The 17,468-nt window shown below is 39.1% G+C and overlaps 1 protein-coding gene across 7 annotated transcripts in view; it reads right to left on the bottom strand.

Annotated features, from left to right (window-relative positions):
- LOC114025726 (transducin-like enhancer protein 1) overlaps positions 1–17,468 on the bottom strand; it is a 116,472-nt gene that overhangs the window by 25,884 nt on the left and 73,120 nt on the right. For 4 of the 7 annotated variants that reach the window (XM_027839184.1, XM_027839186.1, XM_027839188.1 and 1 more), the window contains 5 exons: positions 15,007–15,060; positions 14,241–14,393; positions 11,823–11,967; positions 10,234–10,424; positions 8,324–8,400 (listed from right to left, as the gene is read on the bottom strand). In XM_027839184.1, coding sequence (XP_027694985.1) covers positions 8,324–8,400; positions 10,234–10,424; positions 11,823–11,967; positions 14,241–14,393; positions 15,007–15,060 — 620 coding nt within the window. The remainder of the gene's footprint in view (positions 1–8,323; positions 8,401–10,233; positions 10,425–11,822; positions 11,968–14,240; positions 14,394–15,006; positions 15,061–17,468) is intronic. The other 3 variants (XM_027839187.1, XM_027839191.1, XM_027839190.1) reach the window with 1 other exon arrangement.

Below are 17,468 nucleotides of genomic sequence, written 5' to 3'. Positions count from 1 at the left end.
AGGTCCTAATTTAAAAATGTGTGGTGATAACAATACTAGAAAACAAGAGATCTATGTTTTAAACCATAGTTCTTTCACTATGTGACTTTGGACAGAATCTTTGAGTTGGAGGGACCTTAGGTAACATCTAATCCAATCCTCTCCTTTTGCCAGTGATGAAAATAAAACCCAGATACATGCAGTAACACAGTCAAAATCACAGTGAGTGACAAAGAGAAGACAAAGGACACTTATTTCTAGTTTAGCTATTCTTACTTAACCTATGAGAGGATCAGTTTCTTCATCTGGAAAATGTCGTCACTTCACAGTTCTTGAATTCTCTGGTTCCAGTATTTTGGTTTCCAGAATTCAAAAATGGCCCTTTTTGCTTCTCATACGGAATGAAGAATTAGGTTGATTCTAACACTGAGAGACAAGGGTCATGCCAGGCCCAGTTACTGTCTCAGAAAAGGGCTATAGCAAATAAACTAGAGAGAAATGCAAAGGTTAGTGACTGACCTAATTTCAGTCATAAGCATGAAATTAAATTCATAGGCCAAGGGAAAAAAAAATTTAGTGACTCACTACAGAATCCTTCATAGCTAGACGTTAAAAGTCTCCCAGTAAAAATACTCATGTTTTCAGTCCGTTAAAGGATTAAGTACCAAGTAAGTTTTAAAATAGCCTCTCAGAATTTTACATGATTCCCATTCCATGCCAAACAAGGACCTTTACCTTCTAGAGTCTGACACAATAACAAGGAATGAGGCATTTTCCCTGGCATGTAACAAATAAGACAGACAACATGGTTCAACAGAATGGGTTGGTCTTAGATTCAGGATGATCAGGGTTCTAGGCTCAAATCCTGCCTGTGACCCACTCTGGCCAAGGGATTCTGGGCAAATGACATGACCTCTCACTGAATGAATGAAGTATTAATTAAGCTATATGTGCAAAGCACTGTGCTAAGGAACAGGAAAACAAATTTTCCATCTCTATTTCTAGTCCTTTCTAGACTGTCCCTGCTCTCAAGGAGCTTACCCTTCTAAAGGGAGAGACAATACACAAGGAAGGTTTTAACTCCATGTAAGACGGAAAAGTCCTATAGTCCTTAGGGTATAGTGACAAAGCAGATGGTATCAAATCTTATTTAATGTCATGTCTACTCATAAAATCCTATCAGTTTCTGCTGTTGAACCATCTGACAGTGCTGGGGACTTTGATAAGAACTTTCTTTTTTTGGGTCTTCAATAGATGGTGGCTGCAGCATCTTCAGGAGCAGTTGCCAGGCTGCTCTCTACAATTGTTTCCCAGAACAATGCCTGAGGGCACTGGCCTGGAAGTATCACTATTCCTAAGACTCTTGGGTTCAGGGTCCTGGGTTGGCTCCATTAGAGTGTGAGGGAAGATGGCGGCCAACGTGCAGCTCGTGGTGATCATTTGACTTGCCTTGCCTGACACATGCTACCTTCTCCTGTTTCTCCTTCTGGAATGCCTTGCTGTTTCAAGTACACTGGTGTGCCTCCTCTTTATGTGGCAGTTTGTTAGTGGTTGCCCCCAGGCAACTCTCTGACATTATCAGATGCAAAATAGTTGTTGATTTCCATTGGTAGAAGTTCTCCTGGTGATAACTCCCCAAATCAATGAGGTCATGGCTCCTGAACATTCCCTTATCCCTCCTCCTCCAAAAAGGCACAGAGATAAGATAGGGCCTAGACCTGGGATTTTACTAGTATAGGAAATTCCTGAGTAAACCCTTGACACTAATATGAATTAGCATTTTCCCTGCAAGTTAATAGCGTTCCAGAGTTACCGAGAATCTTAGGAGACTGTGATCCAGGGTCATACAGTCAGTATCTAGCACAGGTAACACTTGAACCCAGATCTCCACCCACTACTCTATACCAACTCTGAACCAAAACCAAAAATCCACTGCCAAGCCAACCACCAAATAGTGTAATAAGCTCCTTTTTTGTTGTCATTCAGCCTGACTTTCCAATCAGGAAAAGGTGACAGGAAGCTTATTTCAAGAGAAATGCTGGGATTATTTAGTCCCTCTCCTAAGAGAAGGGCCCAACCAATTTAATGCTCTCAAAAAATGGCTATGGAGGGTATGCTTAATATAAAACTTTGAAGAACTGAAGAGAGAAAAAACATCAGGCTATTGTTATTATTTTAACTTGTCACCAAAACAAAACAGATCCACAGTTCTGCAACATGTCCAATTAGCAGAAGGCAAAAATCATTCTGGCTGCCAAGTAAATGGGCTCTACTTTGATGTTCTTCATTTTCTACAGAAAACCATTCGTTAGTATTAAGCTTTTTACTCTTCCAAAGTGTGTTCATATTTACTGGTTCATCCCAGTCTTAAAAAAACAGGCTGATTATGATATTTAAAGCTCATTTGGAGGTTTCCCAATGGTTAACATTTCTGTATTGTTAAGAAGTTTAATGTCTTTCAAGTGTAACATCTGAGAGAAGGGTAAATGGAAGGAATATTTTAGCTTAATTTCATCACACACAATAATTCTGTTGTCATTTTCTAAAAAAAAAAAAAAAAAAAATACAAAAGCAGACAAAGCAGCTAAATTAATCACCAGATGAGGAAAATATCTTGATACAAAGAAATAGATTGAAAACATCGCCCAGCTCGTAAAAATGCCTAACTTCTCCCAGGTCTCAAAGATGAGTAAGTCATTTAAACTATTCAGTCAAAGCCTACATTTGAGAAATAAGCACACATTCTCCCTTGGTGATCCCATCTATTTCCAAGTCTTCAATTATTACCCCTATGCAGATGACTTCCAAGTCCAGGCATCTAAGTCTTGATCACTCATTTCCAACTGTTTGCTAGAGGTCACCACCTGGATGTTCTACTGGCATCTCACCTTCACCAAATCCCCAAATAAACTCATCTCTCCTACTTACCCCAATCACCCTTCAACTTCTTCCAATTTCCCTATTCTTCCTGAGAACACCATCATTTCCCCAGGGTTGAAAGGTTGTTCTTGGGTTCTTTACTCTCCCTCATTCCCACATCCAATCAGTTCACAAGTTTGATTTCTAATAGTATGAATAATGAAAAAACATTTATCGAATTTTTAATGTGCTAAGCAGTAGAATAAAAATAGAAAAAATGAGACATCCTTTCCTCTCAAGAAGGTCATACTCCCGTTGAGAAAGACAATACATAAAAGAGAGTTCAGCTACAGAAAAAGGCCTAAAAGTCCTATAGGGGCAGTGAGAAAGTAAATGGTAAGACCCAAGGGTCTTTAGAGAACATCAGCATGCCAGGTTCAGAAGGCAGAGCACAATGCAAGGCTCAGAGGACGCAGCAGCAAGGGGTTCTCCACCTCAACACAAGGACTAGAGTTGTGGACTCCCAACTCACCCAAGCAGTATGAATAGCCCAAAATGACTGGGTGCCCTGTGTGCTCTGGAGCCTAGGGGAGGGTGAGAAGGAAGGTAAAGAGGAAGGCGTATCCTCACAGTAGAACATTCCGGCACCGGGTCACCTCGCTGTCCTTTCCACTCTGCTCCCTTTGACCATGCTATGTCCCAGGCAAACTTTCCCAACTAACCCAACTAGGTTCCCTGAACCTGGCGTACAAGCTGTTCATTTGCAAAGAACACTTCCCAGGCCTAGACTATAATTCTTTCATAAAAAGCAAAAACCCCATGGATTTCTTCTTTTCGTTCCAGGCTCACCCCTGGCACCATCTTCTCCATGAAGACTTCCTCTATTTCCACCAGTTAAAAGTGATCTTTTCTTTGCCCTAATCACATTTCATTAAGAATAATCAGTTTTTGTTTATATGCCAGATTACCTCTATCTGATAATAAGCTCTTAGAGAGTAAAGATAGTAGTGTATTTCATCTTTGTATCTCCTGCAAGTAGCACAGTCCCTTGCAAACAGATGTTTAACATTTACACACACACACACACACACGTACATATATATACACACATATACATAACATTTAAGGTTTGCAAAGTGCTTTACACAAATTACCTCATTTAATAATAATAACAACAATGATTGTTGACATTTATATATTGCTTACTATGTGCCAAGTACTGTGCTAAGCACTTTACAATTATTAATCCATTTGATCCTCACAACAACCCTTCGAGGTATATGTCATTCTTATTCCCATTTTATGAACAGAAGTTGAGTGACTTGCCCAGGGTCACACAACTAAGTGTCTGAGCCTAGATTTTAATTCAGATCTTCTTGACTTTGTGTCTAGCCCTCCAGCCACTGTGTCAGTAGCAGAATGTTTGCTGAACTGAATTGAGTCAGACTACTAGTGTCCTACTGCCCACAGGGGTAAGTGATTTGAATTATTTCCAGTAGTGGAAGTGGAAGCTTTATGTTTATCCAGGTACTTATCACCCTCTGGAATTGGTGGCATGTATGTTGCAAGTGCAGACTGGAGTGAGCTGTCCTTTCCTACTGTTATTCTCCGGCAGTGCATTTGTATACTCTGAATTTGCCAAGACACACCGGGAGGGGAGGGAGTGGTGGGAGTGGGTTGTGGAGAACAGGAGAGCAAATCACAACTATCCAACAGCTCAAATGCATCAGCTCTTGGAGCAAGGCCAGGACCTACCCTATATCCCAGAGAAATTACCTACAGATTTCCAGTTTGCCAGAGGGCAGAAAAACTAGCTCAATTAAAACCCATACCATATCACTGTTAACTCCTCACCACTAAGACATAGATTTGTAGAAGATAATGGACAGGAAAAAACAAAAAAAAACAAAAAAACAAAAAACCCTGCTCCACAGTCAGCAAAAATGGCATCACCCTAATTTTCAAATCCACCAAAGAAGGTAGAAGTCGAGCATGGTAAGTGAAAGAAAAGGCAGCAAAATCAGTTAACAAAAGACAAGTGGCAAAAGAGCACCTCTTCAATGAGCTGTCTTTATTGCTAGAAGCCTAGCACTGAATTCTTTCTTTTATGAAACATATTTTGCTAAGAGGAAATCTTATCTCAAATGAAGTTAAATGTTTTCCCCCATAACTCCAAGCCCAAAAAGGTACTTTTTAGTTGTTTTTTTGTTTTGTTTTGTTTTGGTGAGGCAATGCATTTCTAGACTCTTCCAAACACTAATATGCCAAAATAAAATATAACAAACACTTATTAAACACACTATATATGCAGATATGTGTGCAATGCTATGCTTAAATATAACAATTCCCTCCCTATTCCTGGGGAGTTTACTGTCTAATAAGGTGAACATTTTTTTTATTTTTTTTTTTATGAGGCAATTGGGGTTAAGTGACTTGCCCAGGGTCACACAGCTAGTGAGTGTTATGTGTCTGAGGCCTGATTTGAACTCAGGTCCTCCTGAATCTGGGGCCAGTGCTCTATCCACTGTGCCACCTAGCTGCCGCATAAGGTGAACATTTATTACCCTCTCTAGGAACACATACATCTGTCAACCTCCTCAAAATGTGCCCCCCTCAGAAATGAACACAATACTTCCAAAAAGATGAAAAGCAAAAAGAAAGATAAGAAAGACTCATATGAACTAATGACAAAGTGAAGTCGGTAGGACCAGGAAAATAATGTACACACATTGGCTACAACAATGTACATGGAAAGAACAACAAAACAATCTAAACAATACCACAAAACTACAATGGCCAAGTTTGGATCCAAACAGGAGATAAGCAAAGTCACCTCCACCTGCTTCTGGGTGGGGAGAGGGAGGACAGAGGTATGGAACACTGCACCTACAGCATTTTTGAAATATGTTGTTTAGTTTTTCTGACCTTTCACTTTTTTATTCTTTATCATAAGAGATGGCTACTCTGAGAAGGGACAGAGGAATGACAACGAAGGGAAATGCAAGTGATGTAAAAACAAAAGATATGAATAAATTATTTCTTTAAAAAGCAAAAGTATTATAATACTTATTCCACACATACAGACCTTAAATGAATCTGGCATAAATCCAAATGGTAGTTTTAATAAAGAGGTCAGCTAAGGGAAAGAGACAGCAGTCTAACACATCCAAAAACCAAAGGACACACAGGTCTGAACTGTCTAAACCACAATGATAGACTCTTTTTTTTTGAAGCACATCTAAAGGAAGACTTGCTCTCTAGTAAAACCAGCTTCCTTGCTCTCTGGGAAGTTAATTCCCATAGCTGAGTTAGCCTTGAATATTAACTTACAAACCAAAGCTATTTAAATTCAGAGGCAATATGGTACAGCAAAAAGACCGGGAGTCCAAAAACATGGGTTGGAGTAGCAGTTCTCCTAATTAGCTATGTGCTCGGCTTTGTGCCTCCATGCCCTCAATTTTAAAGATGACTACATGGATTGCTAAGGGCCCTTCCAGCACTTCACATTCTGGGGAGGGTTGGGGAGACCAGGAAAGGCCACATGCTGAAGGTGGTATTTGGGCTGAGTCTTGAAGAAAAGAGAAGAATGCTGAAGGCAGATATGGAAGGAAAACATTCTACCGACGTAGACAGCCAAGGTAAAGTTATGGTTGACGAACTCCAAGTAGTCCAATGTTACTGGTTCTCTAAGTATATGTAAAGGAGTTTGAAACACACACACACATTTATATGTAGGACTGGAAAGGTAGGAAAGGGTCAGGTTATGAAAAGCTTCAAATGCCAAAAGGAAGACTTTATTTTTGATGCTGCAGGCACCTTGACCAAAACATTTGCCTCACTGAGTCTCAACTTCTTCATGTGTAACCAGAGGGCAGTATGGTATAGTAAGCAGAACCCTGGCCTCGGAGTCAGGAAGATCAGGCCACAAGTCCCACCTCTGACACAGACACTGGCCAAGTCACTTAACTTTTCAGTGCCTCAATACAACTATCTAGATACCCACCTGTACTGGCAGAAAGAGTTGACTGTACTAATGAAATAACAGGCCTGGTTCAAAAAAATGACACCAAAAAACAAAACCATAAGGGATGAACTGAATGATGCCTAAAGTTCTTTCCAGTACTAAAATCACACTGGGGATGGAACAAGCTGGAGCAAGCACTGGGCTCCAAAATTAATCCCCACCTCGGTTTATTTTCATGCAGACAAACAGCAACTGCCTCCATATATTCAAAATCTGAGCATTACTGTTTATTTAGTTCTTTTCACTTAACTCTCTTCTCTATACTAAGCTCCCACCTTCAAATTTTAACACTTCTTTCTACCTAGTATAAACAACAGCACCATTTTAAGGAATCAAATTTCACTGTAATAGACATTAATACACATAAAAGTAGAGTAATGGGAATTCGATTTCTAAGATGGGTCAGAGATTCAATTTTCCCCTTACACGTTGAGGTGGTCCATTTGAAACATGGTTCCATTTGCAACCACACTGTTTGTGAATGGGTATATTTTAAAAGGACCACTCAGCATAATGCAATATGACTAATCGATTGAAACATATGAAAAGGCTGGAGGGTCAGGAATATTTAGCAGTAATATTTATCATACTGTTGCTATGTTATATGCTACTTAAACATTCAAGTCTAAAACCTATTAAGAAGGTTTTCATAAAATCTACACAAAACTACATTTTAGCTTTCAGGGCAGCAGAAGGCATATGCACATTAAGGAGAAGGTTCTTAAATAAAACATTAACAGTTAATTTTTACCTCATTCAGGAATTTGACATTTAAGGATTCCTTTAAAATTGTTTCTCTTCTTTTTCAAAGATAAAGTAACTCTTTGCTTTCTTATAGTTAGATTTTTTTTTTTAAACACAGGGCATTTATATTTTAACAATCATCTTTCCTTCCCCCCAAAAGCTCTATTTCACTACTTTATCTCTGCTCTTTTGAACTTGCCAAAGTATTCACATAAAACCTGTGAGCACTATCTAAATTTCAGTTATTGAGTATCTGGTAGCCCCATCATCCATCAAAATTTCACTTCTGTCAAAAATAAGGTGGTAGCTTGGCACCACTATTAGCAATGAATAAAAAAGATAACCTCAATTGTTTTCAATGTTAAGAGCTGATGAAAGCTTATTACTGAAAAATCTAACCTCTGCCCTCTGAATGAACCTTCTGGGAAAATGGTTGCCTAAGTACATTATATCTTCCTGAAGATTGACGCTGCCCTCTCTATAAACAGATTCTCTCCAGAAACAGTTAAATTCATGAGGTTACCAACAATATACAGTATATGTGACACCTACTAGCTATGTATTAATAGAAAATGCTAGCAGTTACTGAGCTAAAACATAAGAAATCTCCTTGGAAACACCCAAGCCAGTAATCCCTTTGGGAGTTTTGTTTGCTGACACCAATAACTAAGTCTCCTCCCCTGTTTAGAAAGCTACTAAAGAGTTAAAGGTACTTACGGTTTGCCCCCTGGGATTCCTGCTAGATTTGGAGGGATTGTAGGTACTCTCATGTGAGGAGGGGGATCAAAACCGACCTGAACAAAGGGTAAAACAAAACAAGAAAAAGAAAGAATATCTCAGACTTGGGAAAGAACTGGATACAGCAGGGGACAAAATACTCATTTTGACAACTTTCGTATTTTTTTTAAAGGAAAGAATGAAGGAAACACATTTATTAAGCAACTACTATGTGCCAGGCACTGCACTAAGCACTTTGCAAATATTATCTAATTTGATCCTCACAAGAGGAGATAGGTGCAGTTATTATCCCCATAACTGAGGCAGACAGAGTTAAGTGCTTTGCCCAGGATCACTTCAATAGCAAGTGTTTGAGGACGGATTTGAACTCAGGTCTGTCTGATTCCTGAGCCCACTACATGAAGAGTAGAAAGCAGGACAACATTTGATGATTCTTGCCCAAGATTTTTTTTTTACCCCTAACCCACTCAGAAAATATGCCAGAGAATACTGGCAGTTCTTAATTGTTTTTTACAAGTCCGCCCACAGAGGCAATATAATTCTCCAAACACCACAGGCAACACAGTTATTTTGAAGAAAAAACAAAAACATAAACAAAAAAACCATGCTTAAGATGAGAGTCAATTCCCCATGCCACTCTTTGAGACTTTACAATGCTCCATTTATCCACCTTCTTGCCCACAAATTATACGAACAAGTAGATGGCCCTAGACCCTACTAACAGAGCCCACGAAATGTCCAACTCAAGTGCAGTTAACATCTGATAGAACATCTACTTTGTGCATTATTTATGGTCAATTTTTAATCCCTGGCTCCATTCCTCCCTTTGTCAAACATGCTCCCTGGATCAACATTCCCAACCATTACCAGACTGTACCCATATAATACAAATTTACTTTAATAATACTATCAAATTACAATCAAGTATTTCATCTGCAGGGGACCAGGGAGAGATGAGTCAGTACTACATATATAAACTCCTTTCCCTTTCACTAATGTGATCAAACCTGCTTACCAATCTTCCTGACTTTAAAGAGGGAGAGGGAAACAGAAAGGAGAGCAGGGCAGAGAAGAGAGCCTAGGTATGAAGGTGCAGTATAGAGATTTCCCCTTCTCCCTTAGAAAGACTAAAGATATTCTCAGGAATTCATCTCTTTAAGTGGTTTTTTTAATCACAGAGGACTCAGGACACCTTACATACACATACTACACAATTTAGCTTAAAGGATGATTTTTTTTAAATGGGCATAGGCTAGACTGGCAGGTACCTTAGAGGTCATCTGATCCATCCCCTCATTTTAAAGATAAGGAACTGAAGGCCAGGGAAATAAATGACTTTCCTAAGGACATATTGGTTAAGTAGCAAAGTCAAGGTTTGAAGACAGGGAATTCTAACTCCATATACAGAATGTTTATCAAGAGTTATAACTATTTTTGTTTTATTTTTCAACTTAAGGAAAAAAAACTTGAAAAAAAATTAAAAGCCTTATGTGAACTTTCATTTAAGTAGTCTTAAAATACACACACACAACTCTGTGGTAGAGGAAAACCAGATGTCTCCAACCAGTTCAGTCCCTCGTAGCTTCCTAATACTACCTTTTTTCATCCACAAAATAAGTAAAACAAAAACAGTTTGGCATCTATTAACGAACCGTATCACTGATGAAGGCCGACAGAAAGGAAAATGTATGTAAATACACTGAGATTCTTTGTTTTTGAGGTGTGGGGTTTTGCTATTCTTGACCATGTAGCAAAGTGAGACACACAAGGAAGCAGTCAGCCCTTGGTGCTCCTCCAACCCAGGAGTTTGACAGGGCTAAATGAAGCATGCAGCTTTTCTCACTGAACCAAAACCCATCCCACTGAGATGGAAGCAGTGTGTGGCCTACCATTGGGGAGCGTCCATAGGCCACCACGGCAGCTGCAGCTGCGGCGGCACTCATCTGGGGAGACATGTTGTGTAAACTTGCGTAAGCTGCTCCAGGGCTGGTCAACTCGCCATTCATGCCAGCATGGGGGACCATTCCAAATGGAGCAGGGTATGGGCCAGGTACTGCCAGAGGTGTCCTCAAACCAGCTGCTGGAAAGGAACAAACACTGTGGTAACTCAATGTTCCAAATGGAATGTGACCTCTAATACCATTATCGCTTCTCCCATATACGTGACAGATATGAGAAGGAAGACAAAGAATGCCATCTTGGAAAGTACATAGAGTCCTTTTTTCCTTACAGCTCAAAATTAAGTAGCATGAAAGGAAAGGCACCATATAAAGCACTTTCATGAACATTTTTTCATTCTTTGTCTATTACAGTGCGGTGCAGGAGAGAAATGAAAAGTATGGAAAGTCCCTCCACTGATCAATTTGTTTGTAATTTATAGTCTTAAATAGTTGCCTGGGGCACAAAGAGATTAACTTCCTCATAATCACACAGTAACTATTAGAGGCAGAAACTGAACCCAGTTCTTACTGGTTCCAAGGACTGACCTCTGTCACTTTAACCACTACCTTCTTCTCATTTGTCTAGACCAAGGGCTCTTAACCCTCATCACAGACTCCCCTCCCCTTCTTACAATGTTTTTAAATGTATAGAATAAAGTACATAAGATTACAAAGAAAACCAATTATATTGATATACAGTTATCAAAATATTAAAAACAAAACAAAATGCTCCCAGGCCCCAGATTAAGAACTCTTGGTCTAGACAAAATACCTGCTGACTAAGAATGATCAAGTATTAATTATAAGCCCATTTTGCAGATAGGGAGTTTGTGTTACAGGAATAAAAGTATTTACTTGACCTCACTGCTGAGGAATATTTTCTTGGTAAAATCTAACCTTTTCCCCTGTTCCAACTTTCCATACAAATGAAATGTCAACCATAGTTCTGTGTAAACTAAAGAACGGTTTTAGAAGTGATTATCCTGGTATTTATTTTCTTCTGTGCCCAAGCTGTTTCTTTTCCCAATGAGGATGATAAAGTTGAGAGTTATAAGTTTATTCATAGGCCAGCTTTGAAGTTCAAATATCCCTCACTTCCTCTGAAGGAGAGAACACCATCTCCTGAGGGACACAGCTCCAGAAAACTAACCAACTAAAAGAGGCGGCAGGCACACTCAAGCCAAACACGCCAAGCCGCCTCAACAAATACTAACTAACTCAGACACACAATAATAGATTGGTAAGGAGCTTACATTCAGAATAATTATCAGAAACTTTATTGAAGCTTCTACCACTTGGATTATTTGGAAATAAAATAAGAGCTGAATGTAAACAGTCTGAGGCAGAAAAGGGTACAGCTGCCGAAAACCAAGAGAGAACAGCTGTTTCTTATCATGGCTTCTCAGTGATATGAAGGAGAGTAGCAATAAGCACATTTAATATTCATGGAGAAATAACATTACAGTAAGATTAAAAGGAGACTCATCAAGCACAGAAAAGAAAAAAGAAAAAAAAAAAACAGAGGCAATGTGTTCTACCAGCTTGGTTAACAAGGGGGTCCATTGTTGGAGGTTTGCCGAGGCCTGGACGAAGTCCTGGAGTTGCGCTGGTGCCCGGGGTTGGCACATCGCTTCGAGGAGTTGGTGTGCTGGATTTCAGAACGGGCGTGCTGGCTTTTTCATGCTGGTATCATTAAACAAATTAAATGAGTATTATTTTTAATCCAAGCCATATTACACAATTTATCACAACAGCAGCTGGGACACTGGGCACCTACTAGCTACTCCCTCGGCCAATTTTCATAAATCCACACAATGTTGACAGCATTAACTTGTGAGCGAGAAATGTTGACCTTTCCTCTTCCTGCCAGAATTAAAAAATTCAAGCTAGAAAAGCAGAACACGATCACACTTCTTCCTCCGCAGATTTTTTTATCAGTATTTTTCTTCAAGTCTATGTTCCCTGAATCACTGACATCTCAATTAACAACAAGTTAAAATAAGGACCAGGGGCCATGAAGGGAGAACTTCACACTCCTCCCCTCCAAAACTAAGCACCAGCTCCCGTTTAAGAGGCGAGACACCCCTTCTTCTCACTTATCAGTAACAGCAAGGGTAAGACCAATGGGTAGAAAGCTATGGGGCCATCAATTTCAAGAAAGCCACAGAAGTACCACTGCAAATGCATGTGACTTACAACACAGATCATAGTGATACAGTGGGAACTTGGCAAACAGGCCCAAATTTGAATCCTGCCTCTGCTCCTTACTACTTCTACCTTTGTGACCTTGGGCAAGTCAGTTAAATCCCTGGTACTTTAATTTCCTTGTCTGTTAGGATAAGGAAGTTCACAGAATCATAAATATAGAACTGCAAAGGATCGAAGAGGACAAAGAATCCAACCCCCTCCTACCCCCACCACTGGGGAAATTAAGTGACTTGCCCAAGGTTACACAGGTGGTCAACATTAGTCTCTCCATCTTAGGTCCCTCCCAACTCTAGATCTATGATCCCACGCATCCTGAATGAAGGATATGGCAGTCTCCTGTGAATTTTAGGTGGGAGAGATTATGGAAGAAATAAATGGATCACTGAGACACAGTAGCCTAAAATTACCGAGGGCAGGGGCTCTTGACCTAGAGGCCATGAACTTTTTTTTTTTAAGGTTTTGATAACTGTATTTCAATATAACCAATTTTCTTTGTAATGTGATGGATGTATTTTGTTTTGTACATTTAGAAATATTATTGTGAGAAGGGGTCCAGAGGCCTCACCAAACTTCCAAAGGGGTCCAGGACATGGAAAAGATGAAAAACTCTTGACTGAGAGTAGTGACATAGTATCTACCAGCACTAGTAGTGGGAGCTTGTACATTTTCCAACTCTTCCTACAAAAAATTAGCCAAAGCTGGCACATTGGATGTAACTACTCTAAAAGGTACTACTCTCCTACCCTCAACATTTTACAGTTCTCAGTTCTGAGTTTATACATAAACCATATGTTATATGTAAACCATACATATGTAAAAGCATATACATGTGTATACATGTACACATGATGTATATACACATATATCTATGCATATATACACACGTGTGTATGTATATGTACATATGTGTGAGACTAAATTTTCACTAATACTGGTGCTAGTACTGATTGTGCAACTTTTAGTATGCCTTCCTCAGTTCCTTAGTCAGACAACATGGACTTGGGTTAAAAAATACCACACAGTTAACTACAGTATTGAAAGAAATGGGAACTCCCCCTGCCCCAAAGTGAGGAAGAACTCTGGAAGTTTGTGGTTTTCTTACCAAAATTTCCCCTTTAAAATTTCTGGGCCCTTTGCAGTCAGCACAAATCCCCTCAGCAAGATAGCAACATACTTGGAAATTATGTTTTGTTCTGTTTTTAATGTGTAAAGACATACAACTCAGATGTAGCCCTATATTGGAACCCACAGGGCATCTAGCTGTTCACAAATGGATTCCAGCTGAGGGCCCAGACCCAGACTTAAGCAGATTTTCTAGTTACCTATTCCTAGAGGAAATAGACTATTATATACCCCAGATCTTAGGCTTAGAGAGAGGAAATTTTAAACCTTGTATACTCTGTCTCCGAAATATTATACCATACAATAGCAGAGCATCAAATATAAAAACGTAGTACAAAAAAATAAAAAAAATAAGCTTGATATATAGAAAAAAAGTTAAGTGCACATAATAAGTTACTGTAAGGTAAAGGTGTTCTCTTCAGGGATTGGTATGGGGAGGGGTCTAACAATACAGTTCTACACACCAAGTCTGGTTGGTAAGCAGAAGATAACTAAGGTTCAAGTTCCAACATTTAGAACCTATTCTAAAAAATTCTCTGCCAATCAATGTTTTTGATAAGAGATCTTATGGAAAAAAACAGACCAAATACCCTCCAAGGAGGCCTAAGGTAGTCTGCAAAACTTACCAAACTCATTTCTTTGGATTTCAAGGAAGTAGAACTTCCTGAGGATGCTGTGGATGCTGGACTGCTTGAGGCATCTTTCTTCAGCAGGCGGTTTTTGTCAATACCATTTTCCCGTGGTGAATGGGCAGGGCTTGCCCGTGGGGATGAGGGATCCTCCATAAAAATAACCAAAATTTTCAAAGATTTAGCTGATCCATGACATTTTCAACCAATCCTACCTATAAGCAAATTAATTCCCTAGACCTAAGGGGGAAAAGTGACCAGATTTGACAAATGGTAAATTTTCTCAATTAGGGAATACGTATTTTTACAAAAGGTAAACAAAAGTATATGTATATATTATAACTAAAAACAGCAAGTGATTAAAACCAAGCTCCCAGCTATTACTAGGCAGACAGAAAGCCAGGAGTTTTACCTGCCCCTCTTATACATATGAGTACCCTTTGTGTGTGTCTAGAAGTTAGCGGTGGTGATAGCAAGGCTAAACACAGGTTAAGGGCTAGAAAAGGAAAATAATACTACACACCAGACTTTGTAAGTCAAAGGAACTGAATTACGTTTTGTTTTGTTTTTAATTGAAAACTATCAATCCCATAAAGTTTGGGTCAGGTTGTTATTGCCTTATCCATGACCTAGCAATGATCTTTTTTCTTACTGAGTAACAATGACAGAAAGCACCTTTGTTTAATTTATTTTGGGGACTTATCAAACACTTTTACTCAGATCTCAAGACATTTTTGATGACACAGATCGACAGAATAATTACCTCATTGGACACATCCACAACTAAGTTGTCATCGCTTTTATCACCATCACTGTCCTAAAAAATTATTTTAAAATAGTCCTAGTTAATAGAGTGTCAAAGGTATTCAAATTCTATACTTTAATCTGCATTACCAGAGGTATATTACTGAAGTAACAATCTTATTTTTATAAGCTAAAATACATATATATTCTGATATAAATCAGGGCATTGTCCTTTTCTCTCTCTCTCTCTTAATTTTAAAAAGGACATCAAAGGCTTTACTGGATATCATGCTAGTCCTAAAACAACAGTAGTTACATTTAGTCAGCATTTATGAAGCTTCTACTATTACTGCACTAGGTACTGGAGATATAAAAGATAAAAAGACAGTTCATCTCCTCAAAGAGCTTAGAACCAAAATAGGGGTGTGGGAGAAGAAAAGAAAAATACGACATACACAAAAAATTGAGTATAACTCAAGTAGAACTTGATGGGTCAAAGAAGTGTTCTGGGATAGCTGAAGGAGAGAGAAATCCCTTTCAGAGGTTTCGGGGAGGATAGGCTACTTGAATCATTATTTGAAGGAAGAGAAAGAGTAACAAAAGACATGGAAGAGAGAGTAGGTTCTAGACTTGTAAGTAGGAGACTACATGAAGAAAAGAGTAGTGCAAAACAAGGTCAGAGAGGAACAGTTAAGAGTATAATTTGGCTTGAACAAAGAATACAGGAAAGAGAGGTGTGAATGAGGCTGGAAAGGCAGAGTGGAGTCAGATTAATAATAGAATTCACTGTCTTTCCTTCCAAATCATTCCCCCTTCCTAATTTCCCTATCAAGAGAACCACCAGTTACAGTCAAGCAAGCCTGTAATGTTGGTAGCATCCTTACCGTGTCCACACAACCAGTCTGTTGTCAGATCTTGTCAATTCTACTATTATTTCTGACATCTCTAGTTTACTTTTCCTTCTCTCCAATAACATTACCACAAATCTATCTAGTTCAAGCTCTCACCTTTTGCCAGGTTACCCTAATAACTTTCTATTTGATATCTCTGCCTAATTTCCTTCAAGAGTTAGCTGAAATCTCACCTTTTGTAGGCCTTTCCAGGTCCAACTGGCCCCGGGGAGCTAGTGCCTTCCCCCTCCTTCAGACTGCCTTCTATTAATCTGAATATACTTTGTGTGTAACCAATTATCTACATAGTGTTTCCTCCATTAGAACAATCCTTGAGAGCAAGGGCTATTTTTTGCCTTTTTTTTTTTCATATCCCTACCCCTTAATGACTGGCATATAGTAAGTTCAATAAAAACTTGCTGACTAACTAAGGAGGGCCTTTAAATACCAGGATAAGGAGTTAGTATGTTATCCAATGGGAAACAGGACAGCCATTTGTAAATCAATTCTCCATTAAGGGGCAAAATTACCATACTTTGGTTCATTCCCTACTTAAGCAAAAAAGTAACCACAAGACTAGTTACTGATTAGGATGGTCTTTATAAGCCAAGATAAGGCAGAAGACTAATGTCTAGGTTTCCCTTAAAGTCATTCTACGTTGCTTAAAAAAAAAAAAAAGAAAAACTGTCTCCAATTCACTAGACTTTTAAGAGGGGAGTGAGTCCTTCTGCAACGTGGACAAAAAGTAGCAATCATTTTATCAGCGATTCAACACACATTTATTCAGCACCTACTAAGAAAAAAGAACACTGGATAAAACTAAGAAGAAAAAGTCCCTGTTCTCAAGGAGTTTACATTCTACTAGAAAGACACACAACTCATTCACACATAAGTCAATCCAGTGTATATAGAAAGTAATTTCGAAAGAAGAAAAAGCTGGGGGGGAGGGGGGAAGGGTGGCACACCTGAGCTGTACTTTAAAGGAACTAGATTCTAAGAAGCAGTGGTGAGGAGGGTGTTCCAGATCATCTGTGCTGAGGCTAGAAATAGGAGACAACTAATAAACCACTGTGGGGGCAATTTCAGGAACTCTTGGGCAGGGGAATAAGAAGAAATAAGACTGGAAAAGCAGGTAGGAGCTAGATGGCTCTAAATTTTGCATTATATCCTTGACAATAGGGAAATAATCTCTCTATGGAGCAATAAGATTCACCGCATTAGGGAATATGCCCAAGTTTCTCATTGTATAAGCCACAAATGACCAAGGTAATTAAAGGATCACATGTGTAGAACTGGAAAGGCCCTCACAGATGATCTAATTCAACTTCCCCATGTTACAATGAATTAATGAGGTAAAGGAGGTTAAGAGACTTGCCTAAGGTCACATCGGTAGTAAATAAAGTTTGGCAAGAACTCCACTTCCTAATATAGATATGGTTTAGTGGAAATAACAGTACTTACTCATTCTCAGGCCTCAGGCAATGTCTCTAAAACCTCAGAACCTCCAACACCTCATCTATTCAATAAAGAACCCCATATCTAAGGCTACAAGGGACCTCAAGGTCATCTACTCTAACTTCTGTATTTTAAG

This window comes from Vombatus ursinus, unplaced genomic scaffold (assembly GCF_900497805.2).
Source record: "Vombatus ursinus unplaced genomic scaffold, bare-nosed wombat genome assembly UNPS02014832.1, whole genome shotgun sequence".
In the NCBI taxonomy this organism is placed as follows: Eukaryota; Metazoa; Chordata; class Mammalia; order Diprotodontia; family Vombatidae; genus Vombatus; species Vombatus ursinus.
The sequence above is the reverse complement of the archived record's forward strand: the minus strand, read 5'-3'. Positions and strand labels throughout refer to the sequence as shown.